This window comes from Ovis canadensis, chromosome 7 (assembly GCF_042477335.2).
Source record: "Ovis canadensis isolate MfBH-ARS-UI-01 breed Bighorn chromosome 7, ARS-UI_OviCan_v2, whole genome shotgun sequence".
Lineage (NCBI taxonomy): Eukaryota > Metazoa > Chordata > Mammalia > Artiodactyla > Bovidae > Ovis > Ovis canadensis.
Window position 1 is genome coordinate 53,233,946 of NC_091251.1, and position 19,479 is coordinate 53,253,424.

General features: G+C 37.6%; 2 protein-coding genes across 3 annotated transcripts in view; one reads left to right on the forward strand and one right to left on the reverse strand.

The window, feature by feature from the left end:
- KLHDC1 (kelch domain containing 1) overlaps positions 1–18,162 on the forward strand; it is a 76,347-nt gene extending 58,185 nt beyond the window's left edge. For both annotated transcript variants that reach the window (XM_069596125.1, XM_069596123.1), the window contains exons 9-13: positions 4,554–4,666; positions 6,174–6,246; positions 10,282–10,366; positions 12,426–12,478; positions 16,701–18,162. In XM_069596125.1, the coding sequence (XP_069452226.1) occupies positions 4,554–4,666; positions 6,174–6,246; positions 10,282–10,366; positions 12,426–12,478; positions 16,701–16,887 (511 nt within the window). In that variant the 3' untranslated portion in view covers positions 16,888–18,162. The remainder of the gene's footprint in view (positions 1–4,553; positions 4,667–6,173; positions 6,247–10,281; positions 10,367–12,425; positions 12,479–16,700) is intronic.
- LOC138443546 (heterogeneous nuclear ribonucleoprotein A1-like) lies at positions 13,054–14,441 on the reverse strand. The gene has a single exon (XM_069596126.1). It carries the CDS (start codon positions 14,359–14,361, stop codon positions 13,402–13,404), a length of 960 nt encoding a protein of 319 aa, XP_069452227.1. The 5' UTR covers positions 14,362–14,441; the 3' UTR covers positions 13,054–13,401.
- Positions 18,163–19,479: the final 1,317 nt, after the last annotated feature.

Below are 19,479 nucleotides of genomic sequence, written 5' to 3' on the forward strand. Positions count from 1 at the left end.
GAGATAGAATCAGAGCCATCACCTCAATTCAGTTCAGTCGCTCAGTCGTGTCCGACTCTTTGTGACCCCATGAATTGCAGCACACCAGGCCTCCCTGTCCATCACCAACTCCGGGAGTTTACACAAACTCATGTCCATCAAGTTGGTGATGCCATCCGGCCATCTCATCCTCTGTCGTCCCCTTCTTCTCCTGCCCCTAATCCCTCCCAGCATCAGAGTCTTTTCCAATGAGTCAGCTCTTCGCATGAGGTGGCCAAAGTATTGGAGTCTCAGCCTCAGCATTAGTCCTTCCAATGAACACTCAGGACTGATCTCCTTTAGGATGGACTGGTTGGATCTCCTTGCAGTCCAAGGAGAGTCTCGAGTCTTCTCCAACACCACAGTTCAAAAGCATCAGTTCTTCGGCGCTCAGCCTTCTTCACAGTCCAACTCTCACATCCATACATGACTACTGGAAAAACCATAGCCTTGACTAGATGGACCTTTGTTGGCAAAGTAATGTCTCTGCTTTTGAATATGCTATCTAGGTTGGTCATAACTTTTCTTCCAAGGAGTAAGTGTCTTTTAATTTCATGGCTGCAGTCACCATCTGCAGTGATTTTGGAGCACAAAAAAATAAGTCTGACACTGTTTCCACTGTTTCCCCATCTATTTCCCATGAAGTGATGGGACCAGATGCCATGATCTTAGTTTTCTGAATGTTGAGCTTTAAGCCAGCACATTATGCCAAAGTGCTGCCGCTGCTGCTGCTAAGTAGCTTCAGTCGTGTCCGACTCTGTGCGACCCCATAGACAGCAGCCCACCAGGCTCCTCCGCCCCTGGGATTCTCCAGGCAAGAACACTGGAGTGAGTTGCCATTTCCTTCTCCAATGCGTGAAAGTGAAAGTGAAGTCACTCAGTCGTGTCGGACTTTTAGCGACCCCATGGACTGCAGCCTACCAGGCTCCTCCGTCCATGGCGTTTTCTAGGCAAGAGTACAGGAGTGGGGTGCCATCGCCTTCTCCGATGCCAAAGTACAAATACTGTTAAAAAATGAAACCACAGAAGTACTAGAAGGAAATATAACAATTTATCTTTAAAATCTTGGCATGGAAAAAGCTTTTCTAAAGATGATATAAACCTAAAATTCATAAATAAAAAGACTGATAAGACCACTTAAGAATTAAATATTTCTGTGTAGAAATATATACCATAAAAAGTTAAGAGGCAAGTTGGAAAATGCAAGCAAAAAGCAAACTAGAAGTAATATTTACAGTAATTCTAACAGAAAGGGCTATGATTCACAAGAGCTCAGAAAATCAGTAAGAAAAAGACAATACAGTAAAACTGAACAAGGAACATGAATGAGCAACTCATAGAAGAAATACAAATATTTATAAATTATTTTTAAATTGTTTACCTTCATAAATTATTAAAGAAATTGAAATAAAAATAATAATTTTTCACTTACCAGGAAGAATAATTACAAATGACCAGTGTATCCTAGGTTGTAACAACACAATTGGTGGGTGTTTAAATTGGTACAATTTTCTGGAAGGTGGTCTGGCAATGTGTTTAAAATATGGAATTTCTACTTTGATCCAAAATTCCTCCTAAGACAAAAATAGGACAAGTATTTATATGTGTGCACATATGTGTATATGTGTGTGCATATACAACAAAGATGTTTATGGCCACATTATTTATAAAAGCAAAAACATGACATCAACCCTCATGTCCATAAGTGGGGTCTGTTAAATCATGGTACATTTGCCCAGTGAACTGCCATGCTTCCATTACCAAAGGAAACAATGCTTCATGGAAATATTCTGCAACATATTAATTGAATGAAAAAAATTTACAGTCAGAATATATGATTCTATTTGTATATTTTTAATAAATATGTTTAAATGTACATAAAAGTCAGGAAAGATATATACCAAATTATGATTTCTTATTGCTGGAGAACAGGATTACAGAACTCTCCTTTATAAAAACTAATTTTGTGGTTGAACATTTTGTAACCCAAATATTTTTTAATAGTTATAAAAACAGTAAAAATATTTCCATTTTGGAAAAAACAAATTACGTCTTCTACCACGGGCCCATGTTATTCTCACCTCCTAAATTAGTTAAACTTTTGCACTTATGGTCTTTCTGTGTGGGTTTTTTTTTGGGCCTCAATGCATGGCATATGGGATTTTAGTTCCCTGACCAAAGTTTGAACCTGTGTCCTATGCACCAGGAAGTCCTTGTGTTTATGTTTTTATTTTAAGAATATGGCAATATTTGTTTGAAATCTTTAGAGGTTTATCCTGGATCTGGAATGGCTTGCATGCTTTTATTTTGCAGTTGGAGTAACTAGTGTTTTCAGGAAATTCCATAGTAAAAAGACCAAAGTAAAAGACAACAAAATCCCATAATCAGCTGAAAATACAAAACTAAACATGAAACAACAGTCAAAAAAATGATAGACATGAAAATAATTACATTGAAAACCTGAAGAGGTTTTTGCTGATTTACCAACAGGGAAGCCGAATCTGGCCTCTGTACACTAACACCAAATTAAATCTCAAAGATAGAGTTTTGGGTGAAGTAAAAAAGAATAGCTCTGTCTCTTTGCCAGGCAAAGGGGGTCACAGTGGGCTAATGCCCTCAAAACTGTGTGTCCCCACCCGAGGGAGCTTGTGAGGAGTCTTACAGTTCAGGAACAGGGCTGCTGATAAGGATCAGGGTTTGCGCAGGGTCCACATTCCTTCAGTCCAGAGATTGTCTGATGTCAGATGATGACGGGCAAACTCTGACCTTCTCTGCCATGATGAATGTTTCATCGAGTAGTTAACATCTTCCATTTGCTGAGGGTTTCAGTGCTACAGAAGAGTTCAAAGATATTATGCATATCCCTTGAGGGAACCAGGCCCTGCCCCAAGAATGCACTTTTGTTTCTTCACTGCTCCTCCCTTGTTTCTATACCCTCTCCTTTCCCTGATTAGCAGCTGTTTCAATCTGCCCTGGTTTTAGAAAAGGCAGAGGAACCAGAGATCAAATTGCCTACATCCGCTGGATCATGGAAAAAGCAAGAGAGTTCCAGAAAACATCTATTTCTGCTTTATTGACTATGCCAAAGCCTTTGACTGTGTGGATCACAATGAACTGTGGAAAATTCTGAAGGAGATGGGAATACCAGACCACATAACCTGCCTCTTGAGAAACCTATATGGAGGTCAGGAAGCAACAGTTAAAACCGGACATGGAACAGACTGGTTCCAAATAGGAAAAGGAGTACGTCAAGGCTGTATATTGTCACCCTGCTTATTTAACTTATGTGCAGAGTACATCATGAGAAACGCTGGGCTGGAAGAAGCACAAGCTGGAATCAAGATTGCCAGGACAAATATCAATAAGCTCAGATATGCAGATGACACCACCCTTATGGCAGAAAGTGAAGAGGAACTAAAAAGCCTCTTGATGAAAGTGAAAGTGGAGAGTGAAAAAGTTGTCTTAAAGCTCAACATTTAGAAAACGAAGATCATGGCATCTGGTCCCATCACTTCATGGGAAATAGGTGGGGAAGCAGTGGAAACAGAGTCAGACTTTATTTTTGGGGGCTACAAAATCACTGCAGATGGTGACTGCAGCCATGAAATTAAAAGATGCTTCCTCCTTGGAAGGAAAGTTATGACCAATCTAGATAGCATATTAAAAAGCAGAGACATTACTTTGCCAACAAAGGTCCATCTAGTCAAGGCTATGGTTTTTCCAGTGGTCATGTATGGATGTGAGAGTTGGACTGTGAAGAAAGCTGAGCTCCAAAGAATTGATGCTTTTGAACTGTGGTGTTGGAGAAGACTCATGAGAGTCCCTTGGACTGCAAGGAGATCCAACCAGTCCATTCTAAAGGAGACCAGTCCTGGGTGTTTATTGGAAGGACTGATGCTGAGGCTGAAACTCCAGTACTTTGGCCACCTCATGCAAACAGTTGACTCACTGGAAAAGACCCTGATGCTGAGAGGGGTTGGGGGCAGGAGAAGAAGGGGACGACAGAGAATGAGATGGCTGGATGGCATCACCGACTCAATGGACATGAGTTTGAGTAAATTCCAGGAGTTGGTGATGGACAGGGAGGCCTGGCGTGCTGCAATTCATGGGGTCACAAAGAGTCGGACACGACTGAGCGACTGAACTGAACTGAACTGAACCTGCCGTTTGGAACTCAGAGAAGGGGACACAGAAAGGCTTTTGTGCCTAGGAGCCCCACAGGATCCAGCTCAGTTTCTGTAGGAATGATGCTCAGTATGCATTGTGAATAACTAGGAATTAACTTTTAAAATTTTCAGTCTGTGTTCTGTGGGCAAGAGGGATAGACATTACAAGGAAAGAAATTGTGTAAATTTGTCTAAGAATTTAAGAATGCTTTAAAATATTCTTGTAGGTGGGATTAGTAGAATCAAATTTTTTTAAACTGGGAAGGGCAGTTTTTTCTTTTGAGATCTGAGATGATCAAAAATCTTCATTTTGACTAACATAGTCAAAATTGTTTTGACTTGACTTTTCTTTTTTTTCCCTCACCACAGGATTCCTATTAATGGAGAAAACCCTAAACATCGGTCATGGCATACTTTAACACCAATAGCTGATGATACACTTTTCCTGTTTGGTGGCCTAAGTGCAGACAATATTCCATTAAGTAAGCTGAAGTTTAGCCTACAATTAATATCTTATTCTTTTTACCTGATTGTATTTGATACTATGGTATCTTTCTTTTTCTGATTTTATAGTTTACCTTTATCCCCAACTATGTGGTCACATCAAGAATTAGAAGGCCCCTTTGCTTTTGTACCCTTACCTCTCTTTAGGTTCTCCTGTTTCCTGGGTGTAGGGAAAGGAAGTAGTTGAACCTAGGGGAATTAAAGCCCCTTTCAACTATAGTATTCTGTGATTTTGTGTCCTCCCAATTTTTGACCCAGATGCTTATGCTGTAGTCTAGAATAGGGATTAGAAGAAGAGCCTTTCCCAGAAGTCTCTGAAAAGCAAGCTGAGAATGTCAGTTGCTTCTCTTTTTGTTCCAGAAGTATAAAGAAAGTGCTTAGCTAGAGTATTTTTAACTCCTGACACTGCAGATTCCAACGGCTGTGCATTTGTATCCCAGTTTTTCTTCAGCAGTAAAAGTTGTGGCATCAAGATAGACAAATGACCAAGAATTATTTACTTAGTTTGACATATTAAGTGTTTTGTAATTTAATTCAGAGTTTTCTATAGCTTAAGACAGTTTCCTTAAGATACTTTATATACCATTAAGACCATTTATATATTTTTATATAGGGTGTAAAAACAATTACTTGTTTTCCAACAAAAATTTCTATTGAGCACCAGCTGTGTACCTGGCAGTCTGCTGGCCAGGAAACTCCAGATGCTGGTTGGAGGAACAGCCAGTTTTTGTAGATTTTTATACTTGTCTAATTTGTGGGTTTTTTAATTAAAAGAGATTTGGAATCTAATTTAAAAACTAACATCACTACATCTTAAATAGGTACAGTATTGTGTGTCACTCATATCTCAATAATAAAACTGGAAGAAAAAAATTAACATTTACCCATTACGCTAGGGTTTTTTTGATATATCTTCATGAGCTTTAGTGCTTCAGATCCCTATATGCTGGTTTTTGTCATTGAACTATGGAGAACTAAATGTCCTAACTCCTACTCCAGTCAGTTTCCTCCCTTAGAGATTCAGCTTAAGATACAGTCACACGGGTATCAGATGATCCCAAAAAACCACTTGTAGTTTTCTTGGCTGTGACTGTAGCATTGTGGTTAAATGATAATAGCATTGTAGCTAATTACAAAATGTCTAGTTTTTTTGTTTGTTTGTTTGTTTTTTAGTGATGCTCACTGAACTATGACTGGGGAAAGTAATAAGACAGCTAGGATTTGCTTTAGAATAATTCAGCAGCAAGAAAACAGAGAGAGATAAATGGAGCACATTTGGCAAAATCTCAGTAGCTGTTGAATCTGGGTTATGTGACAGTTCATTGTCATGTTCACTTGACTTTTGTCCATGTTTGAGGGTTTTTATGATAAAATATGCACACACACAAAAGATAGTCATATAAATGTAGCATGATAAACTTGGGGGAAAAATTAAAATTCTATCCCAAAGACCTGATCTTAATTTCTAAACTCATAATATTGCAGGTGATGGTTGGATTCATAATGTCATAACAAATTGTTGGAAGCAGCTTACACATTTACCTAAAACAAAACCCAGGTAAGTCTAGAAGTTGGCAAATATTGAAATAGTTAAGAATTTTAAAGTATTAAAATATAGCAGTAAATTTATAGTGTTTGTTATTAAAACAGGAAACCATTTGGAAGGATATATTTCAAATAAGCTTGATATTACCCAAATTAGATAATAGAAAGGATATATTCAGTTTCTATCCATATTTGTATATTTGAAAGTATTACTCTTTTAGCTAACTGAATAATCTTGCCTGGTAAATATGAAAAGGCTAAGAAATTGAAAGTATCATATAATGTTAATATTTTTAATAAGTAGATGAAAATGAGGTTGGTTTTATTAGTAGTTATTTGGGTTTTGAAGTGGTTTATAGCAATTTAATGAGGAAGTTGCTTTCATGTTTATCTCAGTAGATGACAGATTATTATTTTGTTTATTAACTGATATACTCATTAATGTAAATTTCTTGAAAATGTATTAGTTATTTGTGGTATATTATAGAGTAAAAAATTGTAGAAAAATATATCATTATTAGACTACAAAGAAAATCACATTCATATTATAATTCTTATTTTTTCTAATTTGATTGAATGTGATGAAGATATATCCATAGGAGATTCAAGCAGTTTTATTCCTTTTTATATCATGTATCTCAGAATTTTTTACTATAGATTATTTATATTAATGTGAAGCTAATTAATGATATATTAATGCATAACCTAATGTTATGTATTTCAGAAATTTAAGAAATAACAAGTAACATACTTGAGAAAAAGGCCTGAAAAATATATATATATAGTATATATCTATATTAATATGCACAATACATTTAGAGCTTATCATAACTTTATCTGTGATTATCATATTCTTATATATAAAAATTCAGTGGACTGTATTAGCAATTCTGGGTCTTTTGAAATATATTGTTTAATTTGAAGAGTTTTATATTATATTAAAATCCAGAAGCCCAGTGTTCTAGTCCTTGCTCAGCTAACGCTTAGTTTTTTGGCTTGGGCAAGTCACTTTGAAGAAGCTGAGCATCAATTTCTTCACCTATGAAATGAGGGAATTGGACCAGAGGAGCTCTTAGTTCTCTTCCAGTTGTCTGTGTGGATGCATTACTTACAGACCAAAGTGGTAGTAAGAATATGTGTAATTTTTCATTGCTCCTGTTTAATATTTCAATCCTTAATGAGTAATTAGAGCCATACAATTGTTATCAATAAAATACTAGTTAGAACTGAGCTATGTAAAGAGATTTCTTTGAACTCAACTGATGTGTCATGTAAATCATATGCTTTATTAGAATGTTTAGGTGATAAGTTTAGAGCAGCTGTGAGAGGACATAAACTATCAGTCTATAGAAAAAACATCAGGTTGCAAGCTAGATGTCACCAAAATCGAGGCAGGAAAGGCTTTCCAGTATTCCGAGATGATGAAGTCCAGGCCAGAGTTCCCCTCAGGCAGATAAGACAGAGGCAGACCTATCTTCAGGTTACAAGGTGAGGAGGAGAACAGGTGGGATGCAGTTCATTGTAAGGAGAACATACATAAGTGTATATATACTAGTTGTTTTTATGAAAGTAAGAATGTACTTAACACCAAAATATATTTTGTGCAAACTTTTCCAAGTTATAATTTGAAAAGTAAGCTGCCTAATCCTCCGCTTGTAATTCTACGGAAAGGTTTCTCAACCTTGGTATTACTGATGCTTTGGACCAAATTATTCTTTGTTGTTAGGTGTGTCCTGTGCATTTTAGGATAGTTAGAAGCATCTCTGGCCTTTACGTAATAGATGCCAGTGGTGTTGCGCCCACTCCCCCTTGCCACACACACCTGGTATTATAACAATCAAATATCTCAGATATTGTCAAATGTCCCCTTGGGGACAAAATTGACCCTGGTTGAGAACCACTGTCCTCCAGTCTAGCACTCTTCACTAGCTCTCACTTTAGATGAACTATGCTTCGGTGAATAGCCATCTATGTAATCATATCAGATCATTTATATTGGTGGCTATCAGCAAGGTCCCTTTTTTGTTTCTGTAAAAGAGGTCCAGTAAAGTGTTGATATGTAGAGCCTTAGGCACTGTTGGATCCCATGAGTATTGCCAAGGTTACACATGGCTTTCTCTTCTCAAACTTAAGCTGTTCCTTCCTGTGAGGGCATTTGTTATACTCTGTCTCCTTTGCTCAGTCCCTCCTCCAAACCCTGTCCCCAGTTCTACAACATAATCTGCGTGTTGCTGAAGATCTATACAACTTATATTCTAACATACAAGTTGGAGAATTGGGCAGAGTATTTCCCAAACAAAATTTCTAGTGACTCAGTTCTATTCTGGGTTCCAAGTGCATTAGTCCTTAAATGTGTCATGATTGTTTGAGAAAACTATTTTAACAAATTGTGCACAGTCCCACTGTTTGCACTTGTGGGAATTAAATAAAAAGAATTAATGTACTAAAAATAGTTGTGTGGTAATAAAATACGTGGTAATAGGTAATTTGGGAGACATCTGTTGCTTCAGCAATTTGGTCTATTAAGGAAAGCAATCAAATACTCTCAGAAACAAAGCAATGACTTTGTGAAACTTTTCATTTATTTTCTAAAAGTGAGAAATTATGTATACTGTTTTCTGAGAGTTAGACCCCCAGAAACGTTGAATTTTATAAAAATGTAACACTGCTTTTGGTAAATAATATGAAATCATACATGAATATGAGCTATCAAACCATTTCCAAAACAACATGAGATGCTCTAGCTCTTTCTGAAATAATTTGTGTATTGAGTAAATTATGCTAATATGTTGTGTTTGCTTTTGTTAGTCAGAAGTTTTTGAGCACCTACCGGATGCAGAAAACCTTATTAAGTATTTTTAAGGAGAACATAAAATTAGATTACCCAAATTCCAGTGGTGTGCTGGTACATAGTTAACAACTGCTCTCCAAGAAAAACAAAACCAAAAAAAAATCCTAATTTTGTAGCATTTGCTGATTTCCACTGTGGCCAACATATCATTGAACATGGAGTTGCCAGGCACAACTGGCTTTACCCATGGTTTCAGCACACTACTGGGGCCATTTTTGACCTTAAAGACTTTATAGAGTTTTTGTTGGGAGTTAGAAAACAAATTACATCAAACAATTGAAGTAGTAGATAGAGCAGTTTGTCTTCAAATGTAAGTTAAGATATTATAAAATAAGCACATAAATGTTGAAAGATGCTGAGCAGAGAGGGTAACAGAGCCAATTTGGGTGGTCTTTGGAATGCTTCCTGGGGATTTTGAGCCTATTTTTAGGCCCTGAGAGAATGACTTCTCATTCTAAGCCTAAGAAACAGGGCAAACCAAAGCCTAGAAAGAGACACAAGCTTTTCTCTTAGGGGACACAAATGAATGAACGTGGCTGAAGTTGGAGGGAGGGTTCATTTGAAAAAAGAAAGGAATTACAATTTATCAGAAAAAGAAATAGCTGTTGATCATAAATTTTAGGCTAAGAACAATGACACAGATGCTTCCTGATCAGGAAATATCCGTGTTTAAAAACAACAAATATTTGAAATACATTATTTATCAGCTCTATGTAGCTGGAAGAGATTAGAGACAGAAAAATGAGGAACATGTTATGGCATTCTGTGCCCAAAGTGATTGATGTGACAATGTAAAGAGAATGATGATAATAGCGCCATGGTAGACAGCAGTAAGGAAACTGTTTATGGAATAGGCTGGTCAGTTCTTTTTAAAATCGTTTTATTTTGTGATAGCGGCAGCAGCAGCATCTATGAGATAAAGAGGTTAGAAAAAAGTTGAAGGATACAATATGAAAGAGTTATTGGGAGTCATCTCTTTCATTGAAATAATGTGATTTAATGAACCCTAGAACCTAAGTCTCTAATGATTCTAGAGGAATCTTTAAAATCTAACCTCTTTGAGGATATAGGCTTACGTTCAATCATGCCTCTTTTGAAATAGATTCAATTTTAGAGTGTTCAGTTTAAAATTGATTTATATGTGATGTACAGCTTTTTCCTTGATCGTATTTCCCTGTTTATAATTTTCAATCACAGGTTATGGCACACAGCCTGTTTGGGAAAAGAAAATGAAATAATGGTATTTGGTGGGAGCAAAGATGATTTACTTTCCTTGGATACAGTAAGAAATTTTCGTATCTAAATATTTTCTCTGAGTAATTGTTTTATTGAAGCTAAATGGCTGTTCAAAAAGATTATTGATATTCCCACATTGAAAAATATGGAAGGGCACAAAATGTTACACCGTTGTATGATTAATCTCCAGAATGAGTGACTTTTGTGAAGCATTTCAGGATATTTGGAGTTGATAAATCAAAATAGGTCTATTAACTTAACATTGCTGCTGCTGCTGCTAAGTCACTTTAGTTGTGTCCGACTCTGAGCGACCCCATAGTCCCTGCCAGGCTCCCCCGTCCCTGGGATTTTCCAGTGGGTTGCCATTTCCTTCTCCAATGTATGCAAGTGAAAAGTGAAAGTGAAGTCAGTCGTGTCCGAGTCTTAGCGACCCCATGGACTGCAGCCGACCAGGCTCCTCCGTCCATGGGATTTTCCAGGCAAGAGTACTGGAGTGGGGTAACTTAACATTAGTCAAGTTATTAAGAAGAGCTTTAGAAAGATGACTCTTCCTTTTCTCTTTGACCCTTACCATAGTCTGGGTATTTATAATTTTATCAAATTAAAATATTTGTAAACATGAAAAGAATATGTATAATGTATATGTAAACTACTAAGTATAAGTACTCCTGAAATTTGCTACCTAACTTAATAACTGGAACATTATCAATGCTAGCTTTTCCCTTCATGAGGAAACTACTTTGAAATGTTTAAAGTATATTTTATTTCTATTTTATGTTCCCTTTGCCACTGCTTTATCCACCCCTGTTTTACAATTGAGTTCAGTTAATGCATTCTAATTTTAAAATCTGATAAAACTAAAGTCAAAGGAATAAATGAGTAGATTTTGTAGCTTGTGTGGCTCATCTGGTAAAGAATCTCCCTGCAATGTGAGAGACTTGGGTTCGATCCCTGGGTTGGGAAGATCCCCTGGAGAAGGGGAAGGCTACCCACCCAAGTATTCTGGCCTGGAGAATTCCATGGACTGTGTAGTCCATGGGGTCGGAAAGAGTCGGACATGACTTTCACTTTTCACTTTGGAAAGTATTTTTCTTTCCCTCCTAGCACCCTGGGAAATTCAGAGAGATGGGCACAGTCTGTACATGATGGACCAGGAGCTCAGGATTGCTTGCTCTGGTTTGCGTCAGGCGCTGGGGAATGGCTGACACTGCGAGCTGGCAGGGATGGGCTACGCTTGAGCCAGAGCCCGCCCCCAAGAGCCCCAGTGCCCTCTCACCTCTTCAGGCATTGTTTTCTCCAGAGCTGCTCCTACAGAGTGGCAAGCCCTGAAATAAGGTGGCTTTTCTCCTGGGAATTTGGTTTACTGTAAGGTTCTGGGGCCTCCAAATCAAATGTTAGGTGTAGTGAAAGTTTTAGAACTTTCTTTGGCTAAGAACTCAGTGCTTTAATAAAAGATTAAAACCACAACTTTACCTTTATTTAAAAAGCAAATTTTGTGGTTTGTCTTTGTTTTTTTGGCACTAGAAATCTCTATTTATTTAGGATACAAACTTTATCATTAACATATGAATTCTGATTAAAATCATGGTCATAAATTGTGAAATTCTAAAGACCTGTTTGAAAGGATAAGAAAAATGTTTGCTGACTCTTCCCCATTAACTTTTAGATGAGAGAGTCATTATCCAAAAAATCATCCGAATCTGTGATTTTCAAATTAGGAATTCCCAGGGAATCTATCACCTGGAAAAGGGAGACAGAATAAAGAGATTTTAAAATGAATCATTTGGAAGAAAAAGTTCTGTTTAAAAGACAAAAAACTTGAAAACCACTACCATTCTCATTTTGAAACCACTGTTCTAAGAAAAAACATTTGCAGTTATATAGGCTGTGCTTAGTTAAAAGTTGGGTCACTGAAAAAATGGTAACCATATACCCAAAGTTTGTATAGCTAGCAGGTATGTATATATTTGTGTGTGTGTGAGACTAGAGATTTATTTGCTGCTTTACATAACTACTTCTACATTTATAAAATAAAAATACTCAGTTATTAATGTTATTGTTATTTTTATTAAAAGTCTTGATAACTCCTTTTTTATGTTGATTAGGGTCATTGTAATGATTTATTGATCTTTCAGACACAGCCTTATTCATTACTCAGGTAAGAAAATTCATTATTTTAAAATATATATGTTATTAATATATGATAATTTCTTTCTTCTTCCTTTTTGGGAAGTGTTACAATATTTTTCAAGTAGTTTATCACTTGAATTTAACTTTACAGCTGCCTAAGAGTATAACCAAATTTGTAATGATGACCCATACACCAGTACAATTTCTTTTTTTTTTTTTTTTTGAGGGTATTAAATCTTTTATTGATTACACATGATAATGGATGATACACAAGCTTCATTCCCATCTATAACTTTATCTGGTACCATAATTCAATTTAGATATATTGCATAGGATGTGCCAACAATCATTAATAACCAAAAAAAAAAAAAAAAAACCTCCATGACTTTGCATGGGTGACCCTTTTAGTGGTGAACTCCAGGTCACAACACAGTAACTGTCAGATCAGCTACACCAAGGCTCTGAAGACAGCAGCTTCTCCACCAGGCAGGTTTGTAAATAAATTTCAAATGAACCCGGCATCACCCTGAAGGAATTCTAACTTCACACTGTTGGGGTAGTTTACCAAAATGGCTTCAGAGTAGACTAACTTTACACAGCACATTAAAAAAAAAAAAAGACATTTATTCAGCGTCATGATCAGACTATTACATTTAGCAATCAACAGCATGGGTGCAAAAAAAAAAAAATCTACATTAAAACCCTTTGTTGGAATGCTTTACACTTTCCACAGAACAGAAACTCAAATAACCTGTTATACAATTAGTCACAAGTACAGTCCTCGAGTTTTTTGCCCATACACATGAGTATTGTCTAAAACATGTCTTCTTTGTAGCAGCTAGGCCCTGCCACCACTGTGCTTGGCTGAGTTCACAAATCTGTTGTAACCTGTAGCTTCCCTGTCACTTCTCTGGCTCTCCTCTCCTGCTAAGCTTTGTTTCCTGGCAGTAATTAAAACCTTCTGCCACTGCCATAGCTACTGCTGCTGCTGGAGCCACCATAGCCACCTTGGTTTCGTGGTTTGGCAAAGTATTGGCCTCCACCACCATAGGGGCCAGAACTTCCTCCAAAGTTTCCTCCTTTCATGGGTCCAAAATTTGAAGATTGATTGTTGTAATTGCCAAAATCATTGTAGCTTCCGCCACCTCCAAAATTGCTTCCGTCATTACCAAATCCATTATATCCATCCCCACTGCCACCATATCCGCCACCACCGCGGCTGCCACCAAAGCCACCTCGACCGCTGAAGTTTCCTCCACGACCAAAGTTGTCATTCCCACCAAAACCACCTCCACGACCGCCACCAAAGTTTCCAGAACCACTTCGACCTCTCTGGCTGGATGAAGCACTAGCCATCTCTTGCTTAGACAGGGCTTTTCTCACTTCACAGTTGTGGCCATTCCCAGTGTGGTATTTCTGAATGACAATCTTGTCTACGGAGTCATGGTCATCAAAGGTTACAAAAGCAAAGCCTCTCTTTTTGCCACTGCCTCGGTCAGTCATGATTTCAATTACTTCAATTTTCCCATACTGTTCAAAATAATCTCTCAGGTGATGTTCTTCAGTGTCTTCTTTAATGCCACCAACAAAAATCTTTTTCACAGTTAAGTGGGCACCAGGTCTTTGAGAATCTTCTCTTGAGACGGCCCTCTTTGGTTCCACAACTCTTCCGTCCACCTTGTGTGGCCTTGCATTCATGGCCGCATCCACCTCCTCCACCGTGGCGTATGTGACAAACCCGAAGCCTCTGGATCGCTTGGTGTTTGGATCCCTCATTACCACACAGTCTGTGAGTGTTCCCCATTGCTCAAAATGGCTCCTCAGACTCTCATCGGTTGTTTCAAAGCTCAATCCTCCGATGAAGAGCTTCCGCAGCTGTTCCGGCTCTTTGGGAGACTCTGATTTAGACATGACGGCAGTGGAGGCGGGGAAGACTTCAACGATGCTTTCTCGGCGGCGTCCACGGGCAGAAAGGAGTAACCTCACGAACGTATCTCACCAGTACAATTTCTAAAAATTAAAATATACAGTGTAGTCACAATTTTGTTTCTAAAATTGAATTTAGTTCATGTAGGAGTGTTAAACATAGTGTATTTCCTTGATTCTAGGCCCGACTTTTTCATATTTTAACTTTTCTGAAATCAGAGTGTGTCTAATATTAGACACATATATGTGCGTCTCATCTAGTATATAGAATTTCTCTTTTAACCCCAAAGTTGTTGTTTAGTTAGTGGTGTGACTTTGTGGGTCAGCTCTGCCCAGGAAGAGTTTTGAGAGTAAGCAGGGGGCCAACAACTGAGCATTAAGAACTCATAACATTTGAGGAATAGAACAAGGAGGCACAAGAGAGTGAGCAGAGTTAAAGATGAAGAAGGAGGCACAAGAGAGTGAGCAGAGTTAAAGATGAAGCAGGAGGTACGGAGCACAAAAACTGAGCGGGGAGAGCACTGCAGATGGAGCGTCTGCTCCCTGTGAGGAGGCCACGGAGCACCTGGGCTGGCAAGGGCCGTGGAGTGTGGCGGTACTAAGACGTTGTTGGTACCGTACGGAGGAAGCCAGGATAACTTCGGGGGTGAGCACCACAACCAGAGGAGTGAGGGTATTTGTTTCCATGCTTATGGAAGAAGCCATCAGCGAGTCAGCTATTGGAAACACAGTAAATGAAGGGAAAATGAATGGAGCAGGCTCTTGAGGAGATTGATTTTAGCAAACAGGTAATAGAATTATCCCTTGACTGGAGGAAGAGTACTTTTAAAATAATGGGGAAAGGAGGAAATATAGCTATAAAAATAGGTGACTTTGTTGGTTGGGGCAGGGCACTGAGGAGGTTTTGGTTGACAGCGAGGTTGTCTGAGGAGGAAGAGGAGAGGTGAGGCTATGAATTTAAGAGTGGTGAAGATGTTCCACAGCTGCTGAGGAGACTGCGAGCAGATGCTGAGGAGGGATGTATCAATACAACATTGTCCTGCTGAGCACTCAGGAGGGCTCAGCTGAGATGGAACAGAATCTGTATGCTATATCCACAGAAACATGGTTTTCTCCAGCATGAAGCAGCCAGGCTGTAAGTGCAGGAAGGAGATGGTTGGCTGAGTTTAGACAGGATGGTATAAACAGAGGGACAGTGGCAAGAGAATGAAGAATGAAGTGTATCCGGACAGGAAAATGCATCTGGGTAAACCGTGAAATGAATGTGGACAGGCTGGTTAGGTAAGAAAGTTACAACTGAACGGGTGTTATCATTTGGAGATGCAGAAAGAGTCAGAGGAGGAAAGGGGTATAAAAGTTAAAAGAATATAAGGTTGTGGTCCAAGAGGAGGATAGAAGTTTTAGATTTCAGAGGTGAACTGTTCAGAGTGAAGTTATAAGAGTAAAAAGGGTTTCCCACAGATGTTAAAATCGGTCTAGGGACAAGACTGTGATGAGCCCAGGGCCAAAGTCCTCAGTAATGGGGGGAAGTGAGCAGGAGGTTAACAGATGGCAGCACTGGAGGGTGAAATGATTGCAGCCTGGAAGCAGGAGGGAGGAGCACGGAGAATGCATACTAGTATCCGCTCCCGTGTGAAAATGGCGATGAGGGGGACATTTGTTCCCTTTTCTCAAGAAGGCTGCGCAGAAGGCAGTTTCCTTAGATTTCACTTAAAACAGGGACAGAAAATCAGAGAAAGCAGGAGTGTTTGTGGATACAACTAGTGTTCCAAAAAGCACAAAGGAAAGCTTTGGAAGGGGAGATAAGCAGTGATGGGGAAGAGGACACTGGATGTGCCTGCCTTTGAGGTTGGGACTCAGTTTGGCTGTTAGGCCAGTGAAATCATTTCTGGAGGTGTGTGCAGGCTGCAGGGAGGGTCGGGTTACAGCGGATGAAATGGATGCAAAGTGTTGCATCTCAGGGTGATGGAGAAGAAGACAGTTCTCAGAGAAGAGTAAATGGTTATTGGGTTGGAAGAATATGTGAAAAGGAGTCTGCTTCAGACTAACTTGCTTCGAAATTAAGTCTGAATCTTTTTTACTTAAATAACAGTATGCATGGTAAGTTGTAACTGGATTTTGGTCAGACATAGGCACTGTGCTATAAAAATGCACAAGTAATGTGGTGCTCTGGAAAGAACATATATCCTGTCACGTTCCAAACAGTACAAAGGGAGTACATAATACTGTGAGATTTTTATAATTATATTTTTACAATACTTGCCTATAAATATTTTGTAAGTTCAGGTTCAAAAAGTAATAATTCTGTTATGTTTGGCTTACAGGTCATGCCTTGACTGCATTGGTAAAAATGCTATAATTTTAGAAAGTCAGATATCTTTATTACCTCCTAAACTTCTCCAACAAGTACTCAAAAAAATAACATTTTGGACTGCAGCTAATCACCGGGAAGAACAAAGAGCCCAAAAAGAAGAAACAGAAAATAAATATCAGTGGATCAGTAGCAATTAAGTTGTTATATATATGTTTAATATGTTTAAACATTTTAATCAGACTGTATATTTACTCCCCAAATTGGAGGCTTTATTTAGAAGATAAAATCTGAAACAGAAATTCTATGTTAAAGTGATTGTATGGCATGAGATATATGGGAAGAAGACGTTAATGACAGATTAATTTATATTTATATTTGTAAATTAATTTAATTGTAAGTTGCAGAAAAAAAATCTACTTTCTGAAAGTAAGTACAATTGTCAGAGACTTTAATTCACTGTGTCCTCTTTACAGAAAAGATTATACAAATTTGAGAAGAATAAGAAATTACCCCCAAGGACTTAGGGATTCTCCAACATAAAGACAAATAGATATATAAAAACACCTCATGTCAGCTTTCAGAAAGAACAGATTTTTCTCAAGTCACTTTAAAGTCACCTAAAGTTTCCCATTAAATAATTCAGTTATTTAAAGAACTTCTCCTTAAATAACTAATGTAGCTGGCCAAAACAAGAAAATAGGCAAGCATTGGTATGGGATTAAATATTGAACTCCTTTTAGCATTTATCTAGTAAAGTATTCTTGGTCATCTTTATTTGAGTAGGGAAATGAATGTCTTCAATTGTCTTTCTGTTACCTCTAAGTTGTTAGATTGTCCCATTTTTCTCTGTATATATAAAGACAATGTTTGAAAGTGTTACAGTGGAGATTTATCATACAGGGTTTGACATATTGAGAGGCAGTATAGTTATTAACTTTTGATACACCTTAAAATACATTTTGTCTTCGGGGCATACTTATAAAAAGTAACCTTAAGTGAATTATGAAATGGGATGATAACCTAGTAATTTATCTTTCTAGAAACTCATTTTGGCCCATACCATTTTACAGAGTTGGTGCTCAAGACCCAGGATATTAAAAATATGTTATCTTCCCATTTGCTTTCAGTATTAACTCCCTATAAAGAAATGGAACATGAATATTTATCTTTGTAGTCCTTAAATAACTTTTGCCATAATTAAGAAGTTCTTCATATATCACAGTCATATCCGTCCATTGAATTATAACAAGGAATTACTGAAAACTCGATATATAAAATTACTCTCTACCGTACTACCATGCAAGTTGGTTCTGCAATTTAAAATGTTAAATGTATTTCTATATTGAAGTATATGTGTAATTTATAATGAAAATTACAGTAGTTTGTAGATCTTCTTAAATTTTAGAGATATATTTTATATATATATATGTACTGTATTTTGGATGTGTAAAACTTCTATTTATGTATTGAAATATTTTGTGTTTGCATTTTATTTATTATACTAACTATATAGAATTACTATTTTCCTAGTTTTGTTAGTGTGAACCAGTCATTAGAATTAGTTGTGCAAACAATACTTCAGCATAAGTTTTCATTTCTGCTTACTATTTTTAGGCTGAATAACAGATTTAGAAAGTGAGTCTCACAGGTAATACAGGTCTTAGAAGTAATTTTATTACTATGAACTTTAGTATCGAAGTCTATAAGGAAAAACTATCTAAATCTGTTAGATAGTGATAGATGACACTGAGTGGGATGACCTCTTTTTAAATGGCTTCTGAATTATTTCAGTACCTTCTCTAGCCTCTTCGAAAAGCACTTCTGTTTATAAATGGTTTACCTAAACATTAAAAGTTAGATTAGCCCCTCAAAACACACACACTTGACTAAGGCTTTAAGAGAATGAAAATCTATATATTATCTTTGGCACACAAAACTGGTGCTCTTATTTGACTGATTATGCTATACTACTTCAAAAAGTTATGTTCTAAGGTAGCCCCATGGTAGGAGTCGTAGGGAATTCTAATCTGATCTTCAATTTCCAAAACTTGCCTTAAAGCAGAGCTTCCCTGCTACTAAGTGAAGTGAAGTCGCTCAGTCGTATCCAACTCTTTGCAACCCCATGGACTGTAGCCTACCAGGCTCCTCCCTCCATGGGATTCTCCAGGCAAGAGTACTGGAGTGGGTTGCCATTTTCCTTCTCCAGGGAATCTTCCCCCCTGCTACTAAGAGATGTAGAAATTCTGGGAGCTGGCAAAACCAGTTTTGAAAATCCCTAGTCAAGCAGTATTCATTCCTCATTCTTACCTCTTACGCTTTGCTGTCAGCTTTGCTGTAGCTGACCTGTGCTGTGTTTAGGAGCCCAAGGCAACATCTGTCTCATAACTTTAAACCCTCCCTAATAGGTTCTCTGTTTGAAAGATGGTCTAGAGGGTTGACTTTTTTCTTTTTCCAGGTGGTTCACAAAATAGGTTTCCAGTCTGATTCTCAAGGAAAAAGAATTTCTGGCCATCTTTATTATGTGTATCAGAATATTCTTCCAGTTGTCAGGAAGGATCCTTTTGAGGTATTATTGTTTTTAGAATGATACAGTAAATGGCATATCAAAATTAGTAGTATCTTTTCCAAGTAGTATCTTTGCAAAAACACCTTTAAAAATTATTAGCCTCTTGATAGAAGCTTAAAAAATATTCTTTAGAACTTCATACTGCCAACCCAGAAACAAAGTGATGTTTTCACAAATACATTATTTATATGTATGTATGTGTGAGAGAGAAATAATATAAACT

What these genes read in the sequence shown, in the direction of transcription:
- LOC138443546 (XM_069596126.1), bottom strand. Translation starts at nt 14,361, where the DNA reads ATGTCTAAATCAGAGTCTCCCAAAGAGCCGGAACAGCTGCGGAAGCTC.